The following is a 27,115-nucleotide window of genomic DNA, read 5'->3' as shown; positions in this document are numbered from 1 at the left end:
GGTGCCAGCTATAAAAATGAACCCAAAATACTTATAAATCCTTCTGTCTGATGTCAGGGAGGGTGATGGAGCTGGGGCAGGACAGCTTCCTCAGCCACCCCAAGATGTTGGGCTTTGTCTGGTCAGTTGGGACCCAGCTGTCGCAGGCTGGGGACAGCTCAGTGTCCCAGCCCACAGTGATGCTCTCGGCAGGGGGGACCCGCTGTCCCCAACGGTGTCCCCCTTGGCACCCCAAGCTCCTGTCAGAGAGAGAAGCATTAAAGCTTGCAGGCTGTGGCTCCCATTGGTAGCATAAATGTTGCAAAGCAAAGCAGCAAGGACAACTTCTATTTAAAAATATCTCTCATCCAGGTGATTTACTTGCAGGGTGTTCCTGCCAGCTCCTAATGGAGCTCAGACTTGGGCCCTAACCCACCTGCCAGCCCCCTTCCTCCTAGGGTAATTTACTTGGGGGTGTGAGGGCTGCAGCTCGGAGTCAGGTGTCCAGGGCACACTGCAAGCAGAGGGGCTCCTTCCAACCTTTGCTCTTCTGAATGTGATTTTCTCTTTTCCCATTAAGAATGATACAGATATTCATCTCGGTCAGACAGCTACATAGGAGCTGCAGAGGGGGCACCCCCCAACCCCATGCTGTTTCCAGCAAGCCTTTGACAGCGTCCCCCAGCACGGCCACAGCCTGACCGCAGCTTTACAAGAGTTTTGCTTCCAATTGGTGCTGGGAAGGGAAATAAGTGAACAGATTGCAATAAAAAATCCAACAAGCCCAAATTCAGCCAACTGAGCCCGAAGCAGCCATTTCGGCAGGAGCCAATCACGAGGCCACGGTGCGAGCTTGTTTCCACTTAAACAAAACAAAATAAAATGAAAAAAGCTTCAGCCAGCGCCTGGGTGGGTGCCCGGGTGGGTGGGCTGGAGCATGGCCGTGGCCATGGGTCCAGCTGCCCCACTCCGACGTGTCCCAGCAGAGCAGGGCCAGGCTGGGGGATGCCAACGCGGCGAGAACGCGGATGCTGAAATATCCGGCTCTGCGGCCACAGACCACTTCTCTGCTCTGATAAAGGCAGGCGTCCGGGGGTGCGAGGCCATAAACAGGGAAATACTGGTCAAAGAGGAACAAAAATCTCAGTGTTTTTTTCTCCTGCAGGCTGCAGATTATTATTTTCTTTTTTTTTTCTCGTCCCCACGCCCAATCCGCTCGCTTCCTTGTCCTTTCGGGAGCACTAAATTCATCATGTGGATGTAAAGCGGGGCTTGTGCGGGGAAGGGACCCGCGGTTCTCTCGAGCAGACGCATGCAAGGTCACACGCAGCCTCCCCATAAATTACCGCGTCCCACCGTAAACAGCAACAGGAGAGGGGAAGCGCAGCGGCTTCGGGGGCGGGGGGCCGCAGGGGCCGATACATAACGTTGTGACAAGTCAAACAACTCTCAGGGTGTTCACTTGCCAGAGAAATATTTTTCACATCCAATCCATTAGGCAAACAAGATGAAAAAGTATTTCCTACTTTACTGAAAAAATACCAGGACTGAGTATAAAGCGTGCCTTTAAAAAAAAAAAAAAAGAGAAAAGAAATTAAGTGTGACCATCTATAATGTTTTTTTTTCCAGTGGCTCTGACAGCCTTCCAGGCATCCTGACTGTGCAGGGAGGGAGCTGATGCTTTAAAGAGCTCTAATAGTTTCTCGATTTTTGGCCCATCTGGGTGTAGCAGGAACAGTAATGAGTCAGATTAGTTGGAAAGCAAAAGATTTGCTTCCCTCCCTCCAAACCCCATTTCACTGAACCAAACCTAAATAGTTTGCTGCTTTCCTTTTTCCCCTTCCCTTTTCCTGCCAGGTCAGTGGAGAACGTGTTTCATGACATGCTTTTTTTAACCTACAACACGATTTTTGAAAAAAGAAGATCCTCCCAGAGTTTCCCTTTCTCGCTGGCGACTTCTCTGATAGTTTTGGAATAGTGAAAATCCAAAGGAAAAGATTTCTTCAACAGTTTTCATCACTTCTAGTACCAGCAACCATTTCTGGTGGGGTTACAGGAGCAACAGAAGAACAGCTTTGTGGCCTGACTGAGGGCTCCTTGGGAAGAGACAATCCTGTCAGAAGATGAACCTGCTGAAGAAAAAAAGATCACCCCCAAACACCAGTTGTATTTCTACTAAATTTTAATTTATTTCTTTTTTTTTGTTTTGACAAATACATCTAAATTATACACTGAGTAACAACATGACCAGATATTGCAAATAACCCTTTTTGGTGAAATACAAAAAGGGAATATAAAAGAAAGAGCTTGCGTGGACCTGGCTGGCCCAGGGAATGCAACAGCCGCTGCCTTTTGCTTTTGGAGAAGAGTGAGCATGTTGAAGTGAGCTGGTTTCATCCCAGTACACTTCAATAAAAAGAGTCTGGTGACCAGTTATAGTTTTGACAGAGAAAGAAGTCATTAATGTGCAAGAAACATTATAGGTAGTGGGGAAAATGAGAGAAGGTTGCAAGAGGCTTTGGCAAGCATTCTCCAAGGGCAGGAAAGACATTCTCCAGCGAAGCTGAGGTGGAGGACACAGCCACAGCTGGGGGAGGACATGAGTCCCCACACCCTGCACTCATGGCCAAAGCAGGGGCTTGGACTCAGGTTTTCTGACATGCCCTTGGAGAATTTCACTTCTCCAGCACCTCTCCTCTCCAGGGAGCACAATGGGGCAGGAGCAGGAGAGGTTTCTTTCATCTACTGCAAAGGTAAAACCAGATTTAATGATGTGAAAGTGAAGCACGGGATGGGAATTAACCCCTGTGACAAACATCCCGAGGTCTGTCCGTCACTCGGAGCCTTTAAATCATGGCTGAGTTTCTTCCTACCAGAGGGGCTCTGGTTCAGCCGTGAGTCACCACGGCAGGGTGGGGTTTAATGGGCGGTGTTATGCGGGAGGTCAGGAAAGAGGAACACAACGGTCCCTTCTGGCTTTAAAAATCCAGGAATGGACGCGTGGCAGAGCTCCACTCATACCAATGAGATGCTCGGTTCCCCCAGCCTCACTTTAAGGGAGGGTGAAGCTGACAGCGCTGGAAGGACGGAGATCTGTGTGTGCCACTGCCATAAAGCAGAGCAGGGCTGAAGGGCTGGCAGAGGGGCAAGGGCTGCATTGATGGGTGGCAGGCGTTTCTGGCTGGCCCCAGACAGTTGACCAGGTGGTTTTTAGCCAGGTGCTGCCCAGGGCAGAGAGCCCTGCAGAGGCCATAGCAGATGTAAATACATTCAGATAAGGAGCAGCAAGTGAACAGAACTTCAAATCCTTATACATTTTCACCAGGTTGCACAGAGAAACGTTTACAATACAATGAACATTTACAGCCACCACTGCAGGATGATATACTAAGACATGGTCATTTTAACCCCCCACCTCCATCCTCCCAGCACAGCTCACTCTGTCACGGTCTTTCTCTCTTACGACCTGGCACAGGAAAACCAAATTAACTACTGGCTTACAGGTGACGCTCTGGCAGGTACAGATGCGCGATACAACCGATACGTGTGGCTACAAGCAAACACAACGAATGAGCCAGCAAATGTTTCTGAGTTCAATAAGGCAATTTCTCCTTCCCAACTAAAATGATAGGAAAATTACTACATATTTATTTTACATGCATTTCCAAGTTTAACCCATGTGAGACTTAAAAAAACCACATTACCCTCCTGGATCCTTTTCAGCCCCAGGAAACCAACTGTGGCACTGCTAGGGTGTCACAGACTAAGTCTGCCACTGCTAAAAGAGTAGGGAGTGGGAAAGCACCAACTCAAATCCCTTGCAAGTGTGAAAGATCAATGCCTGAGCCCCAAAGGGTGCATTGCCCTGCCCTGCCTGGGCCAGAGGAGAGATACCCAAGCATTTCCCCCTGCATCCAGTAAGCAATGTGGGCAAATCCAAAGCTTGGGGACTATCTGTCACAAAGCTCTGCCACTCAGCCAGCACAAGCCTGCCCACAGGAAAGGGCTGCAGTTCTTTACATTGCTTGCATCAGGCAAATGCATTATCTGTAAGGAAAAGGTAATCCTGGGATGAATTTCTCCTCCTTGGACTGACCCAAGAGCATGCCACGCTCAAATTTGCAGCGTTCCTGATAAGCCTGCGCAGCTGGGGAGTTACCGAGCGAGCTGCATTTAAATGAACATCTCATCTTATGACTCCTTACTCAATCCATGCAAAGCCGGAGCTGTGTCACTTTGTGTCATTAGCGATTGCTTAACAGCTCACTTGAGCCCGCTCTACCCCCCCACTCCGCTCCCCAGTCGTCTGGTTTTTAAAGCAAGGCTCTGCTACTCCGGCATGCGTGTCCTCCCTCCCTGCTGGAGACAGATGTACTAGGAGGGTGCTGACTCACGGACGCAGGCAGATTAAACTTGGATTGCTAAAGCAGTTGCTGTCCCAGCTGTCCCTGTGCCCCCAGCCACAGCAAAGACAGCTGAACTACACACAGATCATCCCCGAACTGCTACTGTACATCCTGATGTATGGGGGGACCTGGAATGAGCCCCAGATGACTTTAATATGCCAAGCTGTAACACGTAGGCGGCCAGGGGCCGCTTCATGTACAGTGCAGATGTTTGTGCCGTGAGGTGGGGATGTCCAGGGGAAGGGAGGAAAAAAGAGCTGAGAGCTCCAGGGCTGTCAGCCGTCTGCCTGGGTCCGTGAGTCAACTCGCTGACGCGTGGTAAAGCCACATGCTTTAGTTCATGCAGCTTTCCCCATCCTGCGCGACTGTCCGTCTCCAGGAGGTGGAAGGGGTAATACAGTCCCCAGTCATGCTCTGGCCTTTCGCAGGCAGGCAGCAAACAAAGCTGGCAAGCAGGGCAGTGGGATTATTTTACCATCTGTGCATTAGAAACTGGCCCAGGAGTCACCAAGCTCGCTTCATGCAGGACATGGCTACTTTGGCGTGCTAATCACTCCTGCTCCCTTGTCAGTCTGGGGATAGATTTGAATTGGGGAGGAGGAGGTGGAAATCACATTCTCTTTCCTATTTCAGCAACGGTGTTCTTTTAAAGGGAAGCCGGCCCAGGGAAGAATGAATGCTCATTTTACAGAGCACTTCCCATCTGCCATTCACCAGGATCCTCACCCTCCACCTGGGCAACCCACAGCTGGCATCAGGCTGGGGGACCTCAGACCTTGGACAGGCAGCCTACCTTGGGACAGTCCCCCATGTCCCTGGAAGCACCAGCAAGGCGTGCTGAGGCGGTGGGGTAGGAGAATACATTTTGCACATTTCAGAGAAGGAAACCTGGGACCTGATATCTCATTCTAGAAAGTAATCATGGACTTAATTGCATTTTCCTGCAGAGTTGCCTTAACATCAAGGGAAAATCAACAGGGATTGTTCAACATCAAGACTAATCTCACATATGGAACTTATTGAACGGAGTAACAACGTTTTTGCTGGCTCAAGGTGAAATGCTGGGCTAAATTCTCCTTCAGCTGCGAGAAAAGCCCTAGGCACGCTCATCCTGCATTATTCCAACTGTAAAGAGCTTCAATTATACACATATAACCCTTCTCTCCCTTCTACAGCGGTGTCGCAATGCAACAGTGCCTCATTATGATCAAACTCCTCTTTTATGGCTATAGGAATATGTGGAAGTCTTCTACCCTTGTTACACAAATGACTCCTTAGCAGCTTTATTTTAAGAAACTACCCACAATTGGTAACACAACTGCATTTTATCTGTCACTGAGGGGAAGCTGTGACTGACGCCCGAGCGTGTCCTCAGCAACTGCGTGTATTAGGGCAGCTCCTATGCATCTAAGCCACTACAGTAACTCACCACTCCCTCTGCTCCACACTGAATCAGTCTTGCTTCTGCTTACAAACTTGTTTGCTAATCAGACATTTAATACTATTTATGCATAGGGAGGAAATATGTAATTCCTTTATTCGGATAAAAAAATCATACTAAAGAGCAGGTCAAGTTCCAAATCCAGCAGTAGGTTTAAACCGATGTTGCTCCCTTTTCTCTCTCCTTTTTTTTTTTTCTTTTAACAGCTGTAGCTGTGCACAGATGGAAAAACATTTGGTCAGAAAGCAGCAAATTAGTGTTTTCAGGCTAGAATTCTGCTCCCACCGCTCCTCCATTTCCATGCAGCTCAGAACGCTTTACTTCTTCTTAGCACTGACATTTTTGCACACCCAGTTCATGCCGTCCTTCAGACAGAGAAAGGTAATGTTAGTCAAGTGACAGGAGGATGAATCCCCCAAGCCCACCCCACCACCATTCAGCAAGCACCGTGTTCTGCCTTCTTATGGATCCCCTGCCTGCCCTTCTGTCCCCAAAACCAATGTGGGTTAAAAAAATAAGTGCTTCCTTGCTTGGTAGATGTTGTCACACAGAGGTTATTAAATCTTTCATCTGACCATAAAAACATATCATCATCTCATCACGTCGCTATGTGTAGGTCCTTCGAGGAAGGATCACTTTGCAATCAAGGTACGTCAGTGGCAGATGAAGGCTCAGTTCCAGGTTCAGCTACAGATGATTTGTGTAACCTCGTGCAAGTCATCTTATCTTTGAGACTGGATTTTAGGGGACTGTTATACAGTCAGCCCCCTGTTAAGAAAACAGCTCTAATTTTCTGCTCATCTGCAAGCCTTGAAATCCAGATCCATGTAAGTCACTGCAATAACCAGACCTGGACCCTGGTCCTGTTCCTCAGGGCCCCCACAGAAAATGGGCCCTCAGGATCCCACAGGGGTTAGTGAGAAGCTAAGTGGTCATGTTTTAAGAGACTGATATACTGTGTAAAAATGTGTGGGTGCCTTCTCTGGCCAGTGCAAGCAGGACAGCAACACTTGTGCTGTGAATACCCAATTTGTGAGTTTATTGCTGAGATTCCAGAATGGGAAATGCTATTGAAAGCCAAAGCAACACTTCATCTGCTCCTGTCACTTACCCGTTAGGAGACATGCACAATGGAGCACAAGATGCACAGTCTCCTCATATTTGTGTCTCATCAAATCCCTTACCTCTATCCTGCCTACAAGGTATCTCTGCAGACAGGGAGGCGGAAGGCAAAAGGTAGGGTTTTGGGGATGAGAGGGGGGCAGCACATCTTTGTGTTTCGAAGTCAGGCTAATGTCACCTCGGAGTTCAGGGTGGAGGGATTTCACTGTATTGTGTTCAGTGGTCATTTTCGTATCATTACAACAACCTCAGTTAGACCCTAAGAAAAGTCAGAGCTTTTGGGCAATCATCACTGATAGCCCCACAAAAGGCTGCCAAGGACCTCAACTTCTCCAAGGACAGGTAGCCCAAGGCAGAGTATGGCAGGCCTTTCAGGTGAGCTGACACTCACTGCCATGTCTCTATGTTCTCCCTCAGCCACAAAGGTGGTGGCCATGTCACAGGGGAGCTAAAGAGTTAAGAGAGAAGAGAGGGAGTCCTCAGGGCTTAATCAGAAGCAGAGAGGTTCTCACTTGAAAATACCAATTCACCTTGATAACTGCGCTATGTGACACTTCTTATCTGAAGGGGAGCAGCAACTTTTGAAATCAGCCCTTGCTGCTGTGTTAAATAAAGAATAAGTGAGCCCAGTTTGTGCTGGGGTGCACATGAGGCCCTACACTAATAACACTTCTAACTCTAACCTTGGGGAGGGTTGGTGTCTCCAGTTTCATTTATTTATCTCCCCAACAGACATCAGTGTAAAACAAATTGTCTGAAATCCTCAGAGCAAATGGGAAAAGATGAGTGGTAGATTCATTTTAAGGCCCAGTAGCTTTGTGTCTTCCCCTTTCAATAACACTGATAACCTAGGTGTAAAACATGTAATGCCTTAAGCAATCAATAGCATGGTTTAAAGCTTATCACTTTAGAGAGAGAGGGAGCGAGTGATTCCCAGCATGAGGAATGCCAGGGCTTAACAATGGGGCTAGAAGGAGAGGAGTCAAGCCTTTGACTTGATTGTGTGCTTTAGAAATCTGCATGATTGCCTGCAAAGGGTAAAAATAAATAAATAAATAAATAAAAATGCTCCCACAATGATTTCAGCTTCCCCTGCCTCGGAAGCAATAATCACATTTGCACACATCATGGCATACAAGGCAAGCAGAGCTCCTCATTCATTTTGAATGTAGGTTTATTTGCTGAACCAGAACAGCTGAGACAGCTTAAAGTAATAAATATCAGCTGACACCCTCTGCTATTCAGCACAGTAATCCCAGAAACAATACATCACTGCAAAACAACAAACACGCATCCTTATCTTCTACCTAATCTGACCACAACCTGAATTCACAGTGATTAAAACTCTGCCTGCTGCCATTGGGGAACTCAGCAAGGGGAAAGGCAGACCACTGCAGCACCAGCACAGTGAGGGTCATAAAGCAGATTTTATGATGGGATTTACCATGGCTGGGAGCTTGGCTGCATGAAGCATTTAACGAGGGCAAAAGAATGACATAGCAAAATGCAAGAGGAAAGGTGAACTCCAAACACGCTTGAAATACGTAAGTAGGTCACCAAACTTTTAAAGCAGGAATAGATTTTAAAAACTCTCTTCTAGCATGAGTTAATTGACAGGAAAAATCATGTTTCATTGTAAATATCCCCCTTTGTGACAGTGATAAAGGGAAAATTAACACGTTCAGCTGTATCAGAAACGTGTATGTGAGATGCCTTCCTCAGCTATATCAAGAGCTTCTGGTACACCTTTTTTTTTTTTTTTTTGAGGTGGGGGATGTTGTTCTGCAGTGTCCCCAGATACTTTGGAGAATACCAAATGTAACGGAAAGCAAAAAAAACCCTAAAAGGTATGTTTGTAGTTTTTCTACCTACAGTGTGAAGCAGGACAGAGCATTGGTAAAATAGAGAAATCCAGAGAAGCTGCTAGAAACACAAAGAGGTGCTATGGGAAAGGCGCATGGGAAGGAGGAAACAGTGCTTGAAAGAGTTAGGTCCTCAAGGAGTCAACTGTTGTCATCCTTTGTCCCTGCACATTCTGTCCCTATATCTGCATGTTTAAAAGATGGTTCTGGGAAGAAAGTATAATCCCTACAGTAACATTTAGATTTTGATAGATGTCCTTGTGCTGCTTTGTTGAGACACAGAGACATTGGCAGGTACTCTGAGGATCGAGGCGGATACAATATTAGTATTCCAGCCTCAAGTCAACCCTGGGAAAACTTAGCCAGGGAAAGATTTCAGATCTTTCAGCTTTGCCTCTCTTAGCTCCTTAACAAGCAGCTAGTAAACTTTACCAAAGCAAAGAGAGAGAACCCCAGGGAAGAGGATAATGCTCCTTGCAAAGAAATGCTGCTCACAGAACCCCGCCTCGCTGCAGTCCCATCTGCTATTGTGCCAAGGGAGTTGTACTCCAACGCCCTTTGGGAAAGTACTGGTAGAGCCTTCCCTGGGAGAAATAAAAAGTCCTGTTTAAGATTAGCCCACTGCTTGCTTATTCTCTGCATTATCAGCTTTGCGGCTATGGGAGTGAAGTAATCTGACTTCAAACACAGTGAACAAGTCCCTTCCACCCCATAAAAAGCCTCGCGATTTCTGCTCCCCTGCAAGCCCGGGATCAGGCAAGGCCACAAACTTGTGACCCCTAATGTGACCTTAAGGACAGAAAAGCTTAATCCTTTCATGTAATCCTCTGTCTGCCATAACAAATTGGGTCAGGCAAGTGCAAAATTCTCAATCTCTAGCATTTTTGGTATGCGTTATTTTAACTGTCACTTTTTTCTCCCTCTGCACAGCCAGGACTGTGCCTTCATTATCTGTCATTTCCTTGCACCTCCAGTGATCATACAGGCTGGCTTTTACAGGCTCCTGCCAATACATTATCCATTGTTTTTTGCGTGGGTGAAAGCTTATTTTCTTGTCCTCTGGGACCTTGTATCCCTGATGCAGTGCTGTAGACTCCCTCTTTACCCTACTTAAAAACCAGAGGACACTGCCCTGTAATCTGGAAACATGGTTACTTTTCCTCAACATGCACAGGCTCTGCCTGCCCCAAGAGAGCTGCAGTCATCAAAACTGGTTTTAAGTTACATTTACAAATACCTCCAGAACCTTGTTAAGATGTGGAAGGTCCCCATCCAGCCTGTTCTGTTCTAAGCTCTGCAGATACCACATTGCCAGGGATGGTCCTGCTCTGAATCTTGCCCTTATGAAAGTGTTGAATTGCAGCATAGACAAGACTTAGGTCTTGGGCTTCATTCTCAACTGGGTAGAAACAGCCAAGGAGGAGACAGATGCTCAGCCCTTCCCACAGTCCTTTGGGCCAGATGGGCTCTGGCATAAATTGGAAAAGTTCAGTGGCTACTCTCAGTTTCACTGGCTTTTAATGGTCTCTAGAGGGTCATTATGTTTGGGAGACTCTGGACACAATACAGTGCATCATCATTCTGGAGGACAGTTCCTCAGGGCAGGCTGAACTCCTGCTGCCTTGATTGGAGAATCTTGTTTCAGACAAGAAACAAGCTGCAGAGCACATATCGGTCCCAAGCCTTGAGTCCTATTTAATATCACACCCTAGTCCCTAAATAACACCTCAGCAAGAGAGGAGGTGGAAAAGCAGAGGGGTCCTGTTGTCTTCCACACCACCCCGGCCAGCCAGGTTGGAATGTACAAAGCTTTTGCACACCAAGGGCTACAATTTGAGATCTGGTCACAAATACACCACCAAGAGAGCCTATGTGGCACTAGAGAGTCACTGTGAGGCAACAGTTCCTTTATGTTCCTCTGCTGTCATCAGTAATCGCCTCCCTCACTTGCTGTACCCTGTGCCAGGGTCTCAGTGTAGGCTGGTCAGGACACTGTTCCAAAAGGAGAGCCCAGATGGCTGCAGCAAGGAGAAAAGGCTTTCCTGCTTTTTAACTGGGGCTGAGGATAAGATCAGACCCAAGCAGACATTTTGCTTGAAAAAGCCTCGATGGCACCATGAAGTCTGATTAACAAGACAAGTGCTGCCCACGGTTATAGTTGGGAGGTAATGAAGTCTTCAGCTGGTGTAACAGGGGCTGCCAGCTGGCATCCAGAGACACTACACGGAGTTTCCAGTTAACCCAGTCACCTCTCTTTTGAGCCTGCTCAGGACACTGTTAGGCCCCTTTTCCAGAATCCCTAATGGTTAATTTTAAAAGAGAAGATGACTATATGGATTCCCCCCTTAATTAACAGTTTTATTAAATAACCCATTTCAAATAATAGTTAAATTCTCTAAATTTATATCATTCTATTAACCATAATCTAATCTCATTAACCTTGAAATCCCCAGTCTTAACTACCCAGTTCTATACACGATGGTGCTAGCTGCTAAACTAATTAAATGACCTTCAAAGTATTTCTCCTTCATGTATTGGCATTATTTATCTTTGCTTGTTGCTCTTCTTTCAAGCTATCACAAACATCTTCCCATATGAACTCTGTTCCTTCACATGCTCAGTACAAGATATGCCACCACTTTTCCTTGCAAAATCCATCAGCAATGTCTCCAATTCTACCCCAGCTAATACATTCCATCACCTGTGATGGTTGACATGCTCACTCTTTGGCTTTCATTCTGCACACCTGATGCTTCCCTGCCTCCATTTATTTTGCTGCCACTCATTGTCATTTCTCAAAGAAGTCCTTAAAGTGGTGACCTGAGATTTAACCACACATGGAGAGCTCCTGTTCTGAGCCTCTGGTACCTGTGGCCCTGATGTACCCCAATCCTCAAAAACATCTTTCCTCATCTCACTCTTTAAACAAGTTCTTTGAGTCTCCTAAAGTTTGACCTCTCCTTAACGTCCCAAGACTGAGACACCATCTTTTCCTAGGCTGATATGGGTTTAGTTTAAAAGCCATCTCCCCAGACATTTTGTTCAATTTGCAAGGAAAGGGAGTGCTTGACATTCTTGCTGTCTGATTTGACAGGGATTAAGTTATGACTGAAGAGAAATGTAAGGGCTCTTCTTCTATAAACTATAGAGAGTTTGAGACTTCCTGACTTTTCTGCAATAATCATTTATGGAATAAGCTGCAGTATTTAGGGCAATGAAGTGGGATGTTATCTGGCCTGCATCTAAACTAATTTGCCTAGATAAGCATGATGAACAAAATACATAGGCCTGCAAATACTTCTATTTAGTTCTGGTCTTCTATTTTCTGGAAGTGAATGCAGAAGCAGATTTCATTTCCCTGGCAGAGGGTATTGGGCTGAGTATTTTGCACCGCTGGATGATTAGGGATGTGCTGTGCTTCAGGGAAGAGGCACAGTAAGAAGGTGCTGTCAATGGAGAAGTGCTCAGCCCATTCCGGAGAGCCTACAAATCTGCCTGAGAAGGAAGTACATTTCAAAGCTCAGGAACAGAAAGTGACACTTCTTCCACATCCAACATACATCTCTGAATTTCATCTGTCTCTTTACTGCCTCTTTGCAGCTGGAGAGCTCCCATGGACTTCCATAACCTAGAGAAGGGCCTGAAGAGGGGAGGAAGGTGACCTATGTTTACCTGAAACAATGTCAACTGCAGCCTCGTTTTCCTGGTCAGATTTCTTTGGACGGGAAACTTCAGAGCAAGATTAGAGCCAAGCTGTTCACAACACTGGCTACAAAACAGCTGAATTTGTAGTTTAGCTAACTAAAGGCCCTTTAGAGAATACCACCTTCTACATTGAGGTCTAAAAATCAGGTTGAGAATTTTAAATCAGGACTGCTGTACTGGGTGAGACCAATAGTTCATCTAGGCCAGCATCCTCTTCCTGGATGCTAGGGGAAAAACCATGTAGGAACAAGATCTGCCTTACTCTGTTCTGCCCTCCCAGTTCATGGCCCAAGCTGTTCCTCAGTCAAAAGCTGCCTCCAGATCTTAGCGGTCAGTGATTGCCTGCACGTCCCTTCTTCAGAAATCCATTTAAGTATTTTTCTGATACCTTTTTTTTCCTTATACCTTTGGTCTCCCCAACATTCTGTGCCAATGAGATCCAGAATTTAATTATGCAACTTGCAAAGAAGCCCTTATTTTTATTTATTTTAAACCGTTTTCTGGTTATTTCATTAGGAACACTCCTCCTCTAGCAATGTAAAAATAGCACACAGTCTGACATTTTTATACCTTATTTTCTAAATCCTGAAGATGTTCCCACTCTCTGTCCTCTCTTCCAAACTGTGAGTCCTAATTTATTTATTATCCCTGTATACAGATGCCACTCTGTGCTGCTGATCATTCCTGACAGAGGATCCTCAAATCTCTCCTAATTCTAAGCAAATATATGGACCATATTTTTTTCTGATTAGGGTAGTTAAGAGCCTAGAAGAGGTGACCTAGAAAGGATGTGGAATTTACCTGCCTAAAGATACTTATAACTTGACTGGACAAGACACTCAGCAACCTCCTCTAGACTCACAGCCATCCCTGCTTTAAACATGAAGTTGGTCTAAAGATCTTCTGAAGACCCTTCTACCTAATTTTTTGCGGGACTTTATTATTCTACTATTACTACTAAAACCTTTTTAAATGTGGCAGAGACAGAAATTGAGGTCGTGTTCAAGGTATGGGGTCACAATGACTTCAACCTGCTAGAAAAGACATTTCTTGCTTTCTTCTAATTGTCTAGCACTTGAATTTTCCTCTCTGGCCTTTGACGAGCTCTGTTCCCAAGGATCTGCTTCTGAGTAATGGCAGCTAATTTTGAGTCCATCATCGTATGTGTATAATTAGGATTGTTGTTTCTCATGTGCATTATTTTGCACTTGTCAACACCGAATTTCATCTGCCATTTTACTGCCCACTCAGCATGGAGGGCTGTTTCTGTGACTCTTCACACTCAGCTTGACTATCCCGAACTACTCTGTAGCATCTGCAAATAAGGTTTTACTGAAACTGCAGTGAAGATAAATGTCTCCACCATTCTGTTTCTTTAAATATCAGTGAAGGGAGTACTCAGATTTTTAGCTCTGCAAATACTTCATTAATTCAGGAAAGCCTAAGAGTGAAATAAACAAACCTAGGTCCCATTTACATTACAAAGAGCTACTATACCGCAGGAACTGACTACAGCACAGGAGACCTAGACACAACTATTACAGTTCAGCACAGGGACACAGTGCAGGCCCTACATGCTGACATTAGAAGTGGTCATTGCTCCATATGCAACTCTTGCATTTCTCTAGATCAGAAAAATTCATCAGTTTTTCTCTCTGGTGCCTGGCTTTACTAGAAACGCCAAATGACATCAGCAGCAAAGGTAAATCAGATTTCTAGAGTGTACACTCATACCAGTCAAAGAGTTAATAGTAAAAGACGATTTGTTTTGTGAGAATGATTAACCTGACAGCAGTCTCTTTAAAAGAAATCAATGTCTTCATCTGGGCTAGCTAAGGGCTCTTGGCTGGGGAGGCAATCGCTCTCCCCTTTACTAGGGATGGAGAGATCCCAAGGGACCACAGCTCTCCCTTCCCTTGGCACAGGCCCATAGACATGCAACCCCCCCGTTTTGCACAGCAAAGCTTTGGCTGTGCTGACCCTCATCGGTGAGGCAGCCAGTCCAGCCCCACCCTGCAGATCAACAATCTGTTACAGATGGCCTGCTGGCACAGCAAGCCTTCTGCAGAGCCTCACCTGTACTCCCTCTCCTGAAAGAGCTGAACAAGACTGGATCTGCCAGACTCTGTCCCGGATTGTGTGTAGGTTCAGTCCCTCGGCAATCTCCGAAGCAGGGGCAGCCGTCAGCAAATCCTGCTTGTTAGCGAATATGAGCACGGGGACTCCACTAAGCTTTTCTTCATCCAAAAGCTCAGCCAGCTCCTGTATCATTTACAAGGGAGTGGGGTGGGGGGAAGAGGGTGAGAGGGAAGGGAAGAAAACCTTCAACCACCAGTGCTTGTCTTTAATTATAAATATATTTAGGGCAAATGCTAGAAGAGTGTTCCAGTGAAACCTAGATCTTATTATATGAGAGCAAAAATGTATACAATCATCTCTGCCCAAGGTTCAAAATTTCTTCCAATTACAGGTTAGAAAAATCTTCATTTTGGTCTGAAATTAGCAGTTGCCTTAAAGGCTACAACTCTGTTTTACCAGTCTGTGATCCCAGGAGACCAAAACTGATGAAACAGCAAAAAACCATGTAAATTGGCAGTATGAGGAATCTGTCTTAAGTTATTGCCTGACTGACATCTGTACCTGAGCAACTGTTGACATTGGCCCTGATATCTTTGCTAATCATGAGTTTCAAGGGGTTGTTCAAAGTTTTAATCACTGCAATTTAAACAGAAGAGGCCTTCCCTCCCCCCCCACCCCCCCAAAATAGAAATCTCCCACAGGAAAGTGCTTTTGAAGGGACTGGTTAGCTGAAGATAAGGTAGATCAGCCTTAATAGATGGATTTTCGCTCCAAATGCACAGCACACATTGGGTAGCATTTTAAAAAATGGGTTTGTTCATTCAAAACAATTTTTTGAATAGCTCAAATCTGAATCTGCGGTGGATCAATGGTGGCTGAAATACTTTGTGTCTAGGTTGTGCAATGGTCTCATGTGAAACTGGCACTCAGTCTCAAGTCACTTCCCTATGGGAACATATGACAAACTCAGCAGAACATGAACCTGTAGGGACTGCTGGTATTGCAGACAGATGAGTATAGGAGATTTTTGTGGCCTCCATATTTAGCTGGAAAGGTCTCATGCTCTCAGATAATGTTCTAACATCTTTTACCTACTGAATAGAACCTTCTGGAATAAACAAGTGCAGCTGGGGAAATGCTAAACTGCAGTGGAAATACAACTCCATCCCCTCAAGAGCAATGTTTGGTTTGGAAGCCAGGATGAGAGGATGGAGTTATAAACAGAACTGGCCGGGAATTTTTCAACCGAATAGGTCTTTCATCTGACACAGCTGATTTATTGAAACCAAAAGTGTTTGTGGAAATACGAGGAGGGGTCTAGGCTGGCTCCGCCTGACTCAGGCAAGTGATCTAGGCTTCTGCTTCCTTTCCATCTTTTTTGCCCAATGAATATTTAATTACTGATATAAAAGGAAATAGCTCCAGCAGGGGAAAGATTCCCCCACCCCTAGAACAACCAACAGTTCTGCTGTTGTGGTGTGTCCATGAGACTTGTGAGGCAAAAGATCAAGTGTCTCCTTCAAAACAGGCAGAACAGAAGGCTTTAATCTACATCTCCCATTTCTGTGGGGTAAATCTATTGCTAGCTATTTTGGGACACTGTCACTTTCTGAATTTTACACAACAAAAGTTTAAAAGTCCTATTTTTGTTCCAACCTAAAAGAAAAAAATGTTACAAAACATCAGAACTTTGCAAAACGGAAATCTTATTTTCTGGCCAGTATTAGTTAGGAAGTTCTTAGCTTTTTTCCAATTACATCCAAAAGACAATCAAGTCAATATGATTTCCATTTCAGCTTTGTAAATAAGAAAATAGGATTCCTCAGGGTCTTGGTTTGGCAAGGTTTAAAGGACTTAGAGAAGTTTGTGCTTTCAGTATAAGGCTCCATTTGCTAGTATTGTATAACTTTAATGAACACTGTTCTATTTAAACGGAATTAGGCTACCTATTTTCCTTGTTTCACATCTACCAAAATAATCTGTATTGATGTTGAAAGGCAAGTCTCTTGAAATGCAAATTTCCTTCATAAACAACAAAATCCTCTTCCTAACTTTTGTGAGCAAGGGGCACTCAGAAGCACTGAGTTACTTCAAAGGAAGCTGGGCATAAGTAACTTACCTGACCTGTTTCTTCAAACCTCTTCCTATCTGCACTGTCAATGACATAGATCTGAAAAAAGAAATGACAAGAAAAGTTACTCTTCCCAGAAGACACTCTTCCACAGTAGCATGTGCTTATGTGAGTTGAACCTACTAATTATGCTTTTGGGCACAAATATCCTTGCTATTATTTGCAGCAAATATTGACAAAACTTCACGATGTTCTGAAAGGAGAGGAGCCACCTCTTTTAATGCCAGGGGAGTGGACAACCATGTGGGTAGAATCAGAAAGGAGCTGGCAGCAGTACTGGGGATGCTGTCACCATCTCCACAGCATATATTATCTGAAGAGGAGACTGCTGGTATTGTTTCAAACTTATTGTTACAAGCTAAAGGAGGGCAAAACCTGAGGAGCCAAGCATGGCCTTTCACCCCAGCAAAGTGTACACACACTGGCCTGGTGTGACTATGCCGTGCTGCCCTCTAGCATCACTTCCTCAATAAGCCACCAAGGCACACAATGGCAGTCAGGTGACATATGTTGGAATGTGTTGGAGACACTGAGTTCATCTCCATCTCCATCAGATGCAGCCTCCTGGAGAGGGTGGTTTGGTATGACGGCTGGATTCAGCCTGCAAGACTTCAGTTGCCATCTAAAAAAAATGAAGAACCTCAGTACAACATGCAGGCAAGAATAGACTGGTATCCCTTTTTCATTGCTTGATATGTGAAGGTTTTTGAAGAAGGATGCTGGGACAGCAGACAGGGACAGGACTGGTGACAAACACTGAGCATTTTGCTTCCAGTCACTGCCATACCCCATCAGTAGTGATTGAAGCTGCTAGCATGTCATCTGCATGCTCTTTGGTGGCTTTCAGGGAGCAAGTGTCAGCCTGGTTTTCAAGGAATAGATGAGCACAGCACCCCGCCATCAAGATAAATGGCATCCTTGCAGGCAGTCTCGGCATAAGACTCCATAATTTCGACCAAATAGTAGGGGGAGGGAAGGTCTCTAGCAGCAATATCTATTAAACTATAGGCACTCCCTTAATGAGCAGCATTTGTTTGAAATGGGACCAAACACGCAGCAAGAGAATCTGTCTGCAAGGCCTGAGGAGGTAACCCAGCAACCCCAGCCGCTCTGCAGATCACTTGGGGGCTGATGTGCACTGACAGAGGCTGGGGGACACGCGGCAGGGCTGGACGCAGCTGCGTGGGGATGTGTCAGCAGAGCACGCATCCACTGCCACGTGCTGGGGACCAGCCCATGGGCACGGCGGGACACACGGGCCTCTCCCTGCAATGTGATCCCAAGCACGTGCACCAATACTGCATTGGCTACACACGTCCTCCCGGCCCCTAACAAGCATCCACCCCTATGCATCCCATCTAGGGTAGGAAACAGACCAAATGAAAGGAAGAAGCTGCAGGGCTGGCGGTTGTGTTCTGGGGTGGGGAAGTCCACAACGCATGAACACAATGATCGAGTGCTGTTTGTGAACTGAAAGGCGGCACCTTCCATATTACGGTGCTTCTCTAACTGGGGAGGAATAGCTCTGGGTCCAATCCAGCCAGGCTTTCTCCTGCACTGCTCACTCCTCACTAGGGAGCTGTTTTGCAAGAGGAGAACTAGAGACAACAGTGCTTGGGGCAAAAGCCACAAAAGCACAGCACAGAGAAAGTAAAGTATGTGCCGAGTGCCTACTTCCAAACCAGCAAGCACAGTGCCAAATAGCTGCAGGTGCCTGTCTGAATATGCAATCAGCCAGATATCCACACCTTATTTGCCTGCGTTAAGCTTCCAAATATCACAGGTGTGTGATGCAAGACCAAGCTCTCATTCAAAGGCACCTGCATAGATTTGAATTTGTAATTACTTCCTGCTTTTTAGTACTCTGTAGAGGGTCCTTTCTGTTTTATGCAATACAGTTTAGGAGAAGAGAGAAGCAGGGGGTCCTGGGAACTGTAGTGTGTCTCATGTCCAACTTTCTTTTATGGCCAAGGCCACACAAGAGGCTGTTTTTGGCTGTGGTGCTTGGTAACATAGTTTGCCAGTTTGAACACCATGTTAGAGAATGGAGATTTGAGAAAGAAATTCCTGTAAAGCTGGGTACCTCCTTTGAGAAACAAGCCAAAACACAACCGGGAGTAAATGGGTTGGGCAGAAATTGCAAGTGGTGGAACTAGATGAAGAAATAGCTTGAGGGATAAATTGGCTCAATTTATAAATGCACAATCTGCACCACGTTTGTCAGAGGGTAAAATTGCTGGCTAAAACAGAGGTGAGGACTGGCAAAAGACAGAGCGAACCATCAGCATACACGTGATCCCAGTTTTTGTGCGTATGGAAATAGCAAAGCACTGCCCCAACACACCAATATTCCCCACCAATATCTCCCAGTTTGGAACTGGGTGTCAGCATGACGTGCAGCTACGGGAACGCAAGTCCATCTGTGCACCAGCTATTTCTCTGAATTCACATTGCTGCTTCCCCCAAACTGATTCTGCTTCTATCCACCCATTTTCTTACTCTTATGAAAAGAAGGGGTTTCTCTGTACATTGCTTTAACTGGGGTGAGAGAGGGGCAGGGAAAACAACTGCTTTCATCTTCTTCAGGCTTCAAGTTCACCTTTATTTCTGCACCTCCCATGCAGCACACACTGGGAAGGGTGGAAGCCCACAGGCCAGTGTAGCTCATTGTCTTTGCCAGCAGAGTCTTCCAGATATTGTTTTGTGGTTGCACAGCCTCTGCAGCTTGAGCACCTGCCACAGCAGGCAGAGATCCCAACGCTGCTGCTTTGCAGGGCTGACCTTGATCTGCACACTTACTGCCTCCCCACCACACACAGCTCCAGAGCCTGGGCTCAGTGGGCACAGTCACCTCACAGCCACACCATGTCTCTGTCCTCAACAGCCACAGAGGAGCACAGTGTGTCCTGCTCATTTCTCAAACACAGATCTTACCCCATGGAAAATCTCACAGCTTGCTTTGCAAAAGCAGTCAACCAGTTTTATTCAGCGGTGGCTGTCCTCAAACTTTAGATTCCAAATTAAGGCTCAAAAATTAAGATTGGCAAAAGAGAGTATCAGGGCTTTATCAGTCACATGTAAATAACAGCTTCATTTAGACAATGTTTTCTAAGCCTGCAGGCATAGCCAGGCCTTTCAGCAACTGGACACGAGCCTTGGTGAAGAGAGTCCTATTCCTAGTTGCACTCATCTTTCTGTTCAAGTGCACTGAAGCTCCTGACACATTACTGAGTATGTGTGTGACAGGAGGGAGGAATGGTGTCTTTCTGAGAGAACTTCCCACTTTCCCATGGGAGCCTGCAGACCTTGGCTTCTTCTCTGTTCCCACAGGCAATATTGCTTGGGGCTGAGAGAGAGGCCTGCAGTTCGCCTTCATCCTGGCATATGTGGCTGCATGCTAGAGGTGATCTTTGAAACTAGCCAAGACAGCACCTGGAGGGTCCCAGGGCAATGTGCTCTGGCATGGAAAAACAAAGGTCCTGCATTGTAAATATAATTGTGGGCATCTGTAGCTAATTGTAAGGTAATTATAGCTAAGTTATCAAAACCATTAAAAGACAGTCTTATGATTAAAGGAGCAAAAGTAAAGACAAGGGGTCTCTCTGTGTCCCTCTGTCAGAAGCTTTCCTATCTGATGCCAGACAGAGCATTTAATTCTTACACCTCAGTTTCCCCACCTATAAAACAAGGCCACCATACTGACCTACCTCTACACATGATGCTTAAGTCACTAATGCCCACAACAGGCCTCCAGAGTCTACAGTGAAAGGAGCTATAGATGGGTAAAGTACACATTATTAATGTTCTTTCATTTGAAAGAGACTGAGATGAGAGGAAAGGAACTGGCTATAAACAGCACCATCCTGTGAAAGTAAAAACATGCAACTGAATGATTTCTGCAAACATAACTGTATTTTTCTTACTGCACTCAAGCAATCTTGCCATTTAGCTCAGAATAACTCCTGTTACAATGGCAATGGTGTTGCTGAGGGTTGGGACATTACATTACTTGTTTCTGAATTTCTGGCTAAGACCTTGGAAAGCCATTGCATGAACACAGCATTCAGCTGCAGCCAATACTCACAAGGATATCAGTGTTTTCAAAATAGTTCCTCCAGTATGGTCTGATCTTCCTCTGTCCGCCTATGTCCCATACGTTCAGTTTGAAGCCTTGAGACTGTACACTTTTGATGTTGAAGCCCTGGAAAGAGCAAAAACAAAGCCACATAGAGCATAAACCTGAACGACTGGAGCATGTTCATAGCCAGACATTATCACTTTATATATTCCATGCCTGCAACGTGCAGTGAGATGGGCTGGACAGCCACAAAGATGGATCAGCTGTGGGAGAGGCACCAGCAAAAGCAGCTGCTAAACCATCAGTTTGTCAGTGTTCTTGGGTCAAGGGTTGATGCTGTCATGGCTATGGAGACATATGATGCAGTTAGTGCCCTGAGAGGGCTCAGCGGGGTGGGTGCAGGAAGAGATGGGAGAGCTGCAGATAAGGAGAAAACAAGGGCACTGTGAGAAGCAGGATTGAGCTTGTGAAAGCTGAGTAGACAGTCACAACTAATATGAAGCCAGAGGTCTCAGCTCAATTCGACACGACACAGCTAATGCTGGGCTTAAAAGAGCAACAGCTGCACGTCTGAAGGGTCCATTTCATCAATTAGAGCACCAACTGAAAGTGCATTCAAGTAGAAAAACAGGATGTGGCGTGGGCTGGCAACGTGCTGCCACACCACCCAGGGGACCAGGGCTTGGAATGAGGGTGCCAGGGCTGGGAGGTTTGGGAGGCAGCTACAGGGTGGGGGGAAGCATCTCCCATAGCTCTCTAGCAACCTCCTCTGGAGCAATGCTGCAGTGCTTCTCATGGGAGCCATCCCTCTCCTCCAACCCCTTAAAGTTCAACCAAAGGGCACGAGAGACATTAGGGAGGAGCACTGGTAGAACCCTTGGAGCTGGCTGGGTGAAAGATGCAAAGAGACAAGGGTTTGTCCAGTGCTGCAGCATCCACTCTACATGTCTCCTGTTTGACAAGGACAACAGGAACAAAGTCTCAAACATGCAACCCTAGCATGACTCAAAAGCCTTTTGCAGAACCCCACAGCACTCATCCAATTTTGTACTACCTGACCGATCTGGCCTGAAGCTCTCTGGCTCCTTCAGGAAGCCTCCTCTTAGGCAGAAAAGACACAAACTTAATGGTGCACCAGGCTCCAGTTGTTTCCCCTTTTACTGAAAGACTCTGATGAATCATTAGGGCTTTATATAACATTGCAGGTGGGACCACAGTAACTGCCTCAAGAAGGAAAGGCCTTCCTCACCTGTGTTGGGGTGATGTGGCTGATGTCCTCTGATGCCAGCTGTTTCAGGAGTGTGGTCTTGCCTGCATTATCCAGTCCCAAGAGGAGGATTCTCACCTCCTGGTCTGGGGTGCTTTTTAGTTTGCGCAGGATTGACAGTAAACCCTAAATGCACAAGAGAGCATAGCTGTTATTTCCCCGCCCCAACTCTCGCCCCCCAGTATGTCATGTCCTCCTCCCTTGAAATGGATTGTCTGATGGTGGGTCCCAAGACACCCTGAATAATACCTTTCTGCAGTCCCTATTCCAATTTTGTTTCCTACTCCTCCCTTTGACCCTATTTTCTTCTGTCTCAGAGTATCAACAAGGTCTCAGACAGCACAAAAAATGTCACGCAGTGGGGTGCCCTGTTGACTGCACTGCTCTTGTCACACAGCTGTTTGGCATTCCCTGTGCCAGGGAGACAGTGCCTATGTATACCACGTGCAGAAGCTGCAGACCAAGTCCTTGCAAGCTCTTCATTACCTTTATAAGAGGAAAAACCCCATTAATTTGATCTGCCTCCTAGGTAACTGCAGGTTACGATGTACCTGACATTGGTTCTTCTCACAGTAACTCCCTGGTCATCTCAAACCCCGTTTATCTCTCAAAAACATGCTGAACCCATGGGGCACGTGCAGTTCTGATTCTCAGGATGTAGCACTTAACAACTATCTCGGATCACCACACATCCACGCTAAGAAAAGCACAGTGGATTCCAGTCATTAGCCAGGCTCAGCTCTCTGAGCTGACAGTATCACTCAGGATTAGGAAACAGAATATGCAGGTCAGCTCATTTACAACCGTGCACCTTACAGCAGCACACCCAAGCTTTTGTCAGTGCCACCAGTCAGAGATCAGCACCTCTCTAAAATGGCTGGAAAAATATCCTGGATCCTGGCAAGTAACATTTGCTGCCAAGGGCACGGGAGCAGGCTGTGACACCAGGAATTCCTGGGTGTCTTTGGGCATGTTGCTCAGCAGCCCCTGCATGCCAGGGACCCCTCCTCAGAGCCCAAGCAGCACACACCACACTGACACCCTGCCTGCGGACACAGGTGCTCTTGCTACTCATTTGCCTGAGAAAATCCATGAAAGAAATACACCTACAGCCCACAGCATTCCTGTTCCATCTCTCTCAGACAATTCCCTTGTTGAAGCCCACTAAGACCAAGAGCCAGGAAGAAGTTCAAATATCAGCAGAAAACTGAGCCCATGGGGCCCATATTTCAAGCCTTTTTGTTCTCCCAATAGCAAAATGGAGACAATGCTTCTTGTCGACCTGCAAGGGTGTAATCAGTTGAATGTCTTGAAGTACTTTGTTGCTATGAGGAACTAAACCCTCTAAATATTCCTGCTGAGAGCCAAGGACTATTTGAGCATTGAAGGTTGCTCCTGATCTGCTCCAGATCACAGCAACCAGAAACTTGTCCTCAAGATAAAGAGCTGCACATTGCTATACAGCTGTCACATCTGCAACACATCCCCCTTCTCCAGCAGTGTCCTTCTGCCCACTCCCAACCTCAGCCATTCAGCAAATGCTGCTTCCGACTGCTCACCTCACTGCTCCCAGGTGGGAGTGCTTTGGAAAGAACTCGGCACTACAGGTCGTGATGCTAAAGCTTTTAGTAATGCTCAGAGATTCAAATGCATGTGACATCTGATCCACCCCGGTAAGCATTTGCAATTTCAGAGCAATTTATTTGGTTTCTGTTAAATTATCAGTTACAGCTCAAAATACATGTGCAACATGTAAGAAACAGGGAGAAGGAACTTAGTAAAACTGGGTTTGAAAGGTATCTGTAGAAAGCTGCAGGATTGCCACTGTTGCTGTGCTTTTAAAAAGCACTGTGGAAAGCTGAGGTTCAGAAATTCAGAGCTTGTGCAAGCAACAGCAAAACTGCAGTCTTACTGCCCAATAAGCAGGCTCAAAGTATCACCTATTTCATATATTTCATAGGTGATAGGCAGGTAAAAAACTGTGAATCCAGACCCTGCTCAAGAGCTGTGAATTAGTGTGGCACATGTGTTACATCAAATTAGAAATGGGCTCTGCTTGGTAGAGGGTGCCATGCCTGCTCAGTACAGGCACAGGCACAGTAAATCCCCAACAGCTTTTAGTTGAAGTGTACAGGCCTGTAACTCCACGTGCTGGGCCCTGAGGGCCAGATGCTCACAGCTGGCTCTCACCCACGGGCCCATGGCTAATGAATTTGAAGGGCTGTGTTCAGTGCAGCCAGTCACTGCAAGCCCTGCCAGCCCAGCAGCTCATCTCCCTGGCCACAGTGCCCAACCCATGTTCTACCCTGATGATGGGCTGCACACTTCGACACGTCCAAGGGAAGAGAAAAGGAACAGCAGCAAAAATACCTCTAATGGTTACTTGTTTATATGCATGTCCTAAGTGCCCTTGACATCATTAAAAAGCAAGTTTTAACTGCATGACTAACAACACATTTTCTTTTCACCTGCCGTCAAATTTACAGTTGTGTTGTAAAGCCGTGGATTTCAGCTCCATGCAGACAGACTCCACAGGAGCAGGAACTCTAAAATTCACATATTCTCCTTCCTTTCTAGTGAAACACTGAATTTGCCATTCTTATGGGCCTGACCCAAAGCCAATGTACATCAGCCAAAGCACTACTGACGACTTTGGAGAGCTCTGAATCAGGCCCCATTATTTTAGTTTATTGCTCACAGTTAAAAAAAGAAGCTGTTGAAATGCTAATCCTATTCACAGCTCCACTTGCTAAGAGCAGAGCAGTGTATCCCTGAGCAGATCAGGATTAGGTGCCTTTATATTTCAGAATTCAACTCCAAAATACTGAGCGCAAAGAAATGTATTACAAAGTATTTCTTATCTACCACGGAGCAATTCTCAAGGGTCGGGAAGAGGAACAGTTGTAAATGTTAATAGAGCTTCTCCCATTGTAGATGGATGCTATTTCTGGGCTAGTATGACAGCCTATGAGAAAACGATCAGCATCGTTCCATATTCTACTCAAGTGACACTGCTGCATGGCTGATCACAGGATTATCAGGGGTAGCCAATAGAAGAGAAGATATATATAGAAATAAAAGTATTCTCTAAGGTATAAAGTAAGCTGATTTAAAAGGCTGGAAGACAAGCAAGCCAACACAGAGAAGTGGACTTTATTTCAGTAGCTGCCAGCATAGGTTACATGGTCTGTATATACAACTTAAATCAAGAGCCAAATAAGAGTATTGGTTCTTGTGACTGTTACTGTTTTGCAAACGGTATTTAAAATGTGAATCTAGCACTCTCCCTGTAGTTAGCAAAGATTTAAAACTAAGAAAAGCCATGCACAAATGGGTTTCTCATTTTTTTCTTTTTCATTTTTTTTTAATTGGTTTTATGAGCACACTGGCTAGAAAGACAGAAGGCATTTTCTGACAGCTTAGTAGACTGGAAAAAATAACTCAGCAGAGTTCCCTGCTGCATGCCACCACTATGTGGGACAAGCAGCCCCTCTTGCACACACACACACATTGATGGACAAGCACTCCTCTACTGGCAAACACAATGCTGAAACTAACAGGCTGAGGAGAGTCAGAAAGCAATGTCTAGCTATTGATGGGAGATGTCAGGTAGAAAGCCATGAAATCGGAAGATCTGGTGCAAAGAGGATGCACAGAAGCAACAGAGGAGGAGCAAATTTTTGAAGCAGGGCAGGTAACAAATGTCTCATGCTGAGACTTAGCCAGTAGTGAGAAGGGAGGATTCCCAGGATGCCTGCATGGCAGCCAGGCCAGTGGCACTCACTCACTGGAGTGTCCACAGTGAGAAGCAGGATGAGTCTTGAGCAGGCCAGGGTAGATGTGAGCTGGCTGAGGAGCCGCAGAGACGCCTCACAGGAGTGTAAGGGCAGCGTGTCAGCTGCACAAAACTAAGCAGACTGCGGCATCTGTAACAGAGAAGGGAACTGCAGATGCTGCTCAGATAATGAACAACACAGCATGGCAGCGTGTGCAGCCTTTGGAGAAGGGCAGCCAGACAGAGAACTCAAGGCTGGGCACAGACAGCCAGCAATCGCTTCTTGGTCACCTCTGGGTTAAGCAAACTATGTCTTATATCAGATTGGCTTGTTTAAAAACATCTTTGTCCTTGGTGGGAGAGGGTTTTCTTTACAAGCACCATGAGGAGACAGACTGATGGGGTCAGCAGTGAGGAGACTGTATTTTCCAGACAGTGAGCAGGGACATACAATAAGAAAAAGAGACTCCTGACAATTACTATGAAATCAGAGTGGGGCATTAAATTCAGAGATGCAACTAAATGGGTAAGAGCACTCATAAACACATTGAGCATGAAAGCAAAGCTAACCATCTTATTAGCATCCCTCACAAAACAGGGATGTGTGGTTTTATGAAAGTATATCATTGCTAGGTTTAAAATACCCACCAAATTATCAAAGGACTTTCAATTATAGCTGCATGCAGTAATCCTATTCTCTCTCAAAAAAAAAATAAAAATCCAACATATATAAAAACACAGTGACATTTATAGTCCTAGCTAAGGGTTTTGCGGGTTTATTCAGCTTTAAATCCATGTTGTATATGGGTCTCTTGAACAAGTTGATGCATATAACTACATCCTGTACCACAGAAGCCACTGAAAGGAAGATTCACTTTACAGGCCAAAGCAAAAATTGGTTTGGGACAAACAGAGCATTGAGATAATCTGTTTAAATATTGTATCAGATTGGCAGTATAAAGCCATAATGGAAAGAACAATTTTCCTTTGTACTGAGGGCTGGATTCACGGGGCATGGATAAAAAGCATGGCCCGCAAGCTGCTGCAAAGCACAGTTGATTCTTATTAGGAAAGAGAAGTAAATGTATTCTGTTTAACTTTATTAGCCACAAGGCTCAGATAATGAATTTAAAATAAAACCACCCTCAGTCACCACCAATTGCTTATCTACTAGATGTGGATGTTTAGGTAGAACCAATTCACTTCACTAAGATACAATACAGCAATACAGCCACGAAGCTCAGCAGCTCAGCCTGCCATTACAACCACA

The 27,115-nt window shown here is 45.7% G+C and overlaps 1 protein-coding gene and 1 long non-coding RNA gene across 7 annotated transcripts in view; one reads left to right on the top strand and one right to left on the bottom strand.

Annotated features, from left to right (window-relative positions):
• ARL3 (ARF like GTPase 3) overlaps positions 1–27,115 on the bottom strand; it is a 37,944-nt gene that overhangs the window by 5,421 nt on the left and 5,408 nt on the right. For 2 of the 6 annotated variants that reach the window (XR_015289691.1, XR_015289692.1), the window contains exons 2-7: positions 22,053–22,196; positions 20,810–20,926; positions 16,714–16,764; positions 14,592–14,777; positions 3,115–6,191; positions 2,144–3,056 (exon numbers count right to left, since the gene is read on the bottom strand). Coding sequence is in view for 4 of the 6 variants with exons in the window: in XM_086899097.1 (XP_086755223.1) it covers positions 6,144–6,191; positions 14,592–14,777; positions 16,714–16,764; positions 20,810–20,926; positions 22,053–22,196 (546 nt within the window). In the remaining 2 variants the exon portion in view is untranslated. Of the gene's footprint in view, positions 1–2,143; positions 6,192–14,591; positions 14,778–16,713; positions 16,765–20,809; positions 20,927–22,052; positions 22,197–27,115 lie in introns of those variants that run through there. The other 4 variants (XM_086899097.1, XM_086899099.1, XM_086899096.1 and 1 more) reach the window with 2 other exon arrangements.
• LOC147651867 (uncharacterized) lies at positions 8,192–18,100 on the top strand. Its single transcript, XR_015289693.1, has 3 exons — positions 8,192–8,492; positions 8,716–8,795; positions 12,411–18,100. It is a non-coding gene; the product is annotated as an uncharacterized LOC147651867 (long non-coding RNA).

This window comes from Cyanistes caeruleus, chromosome 8 (genome assembly GCF_971803275.1).
Source record: "Cyanistes caeruleus chromosome 8, bCyaCae1.hap1.1, whole genome shotgun sequence".
Lineage (NCBI taxonomy): Eukaryota > Metazoa > Chordata > Aves > Passeriformes > Paridae > Cyanistes > Cyanistes caeruleus.
Note: the sequence above shows the minus strand (reverse complement) of the source record. Positions and strands in the feature narration are given on the sequence as shown.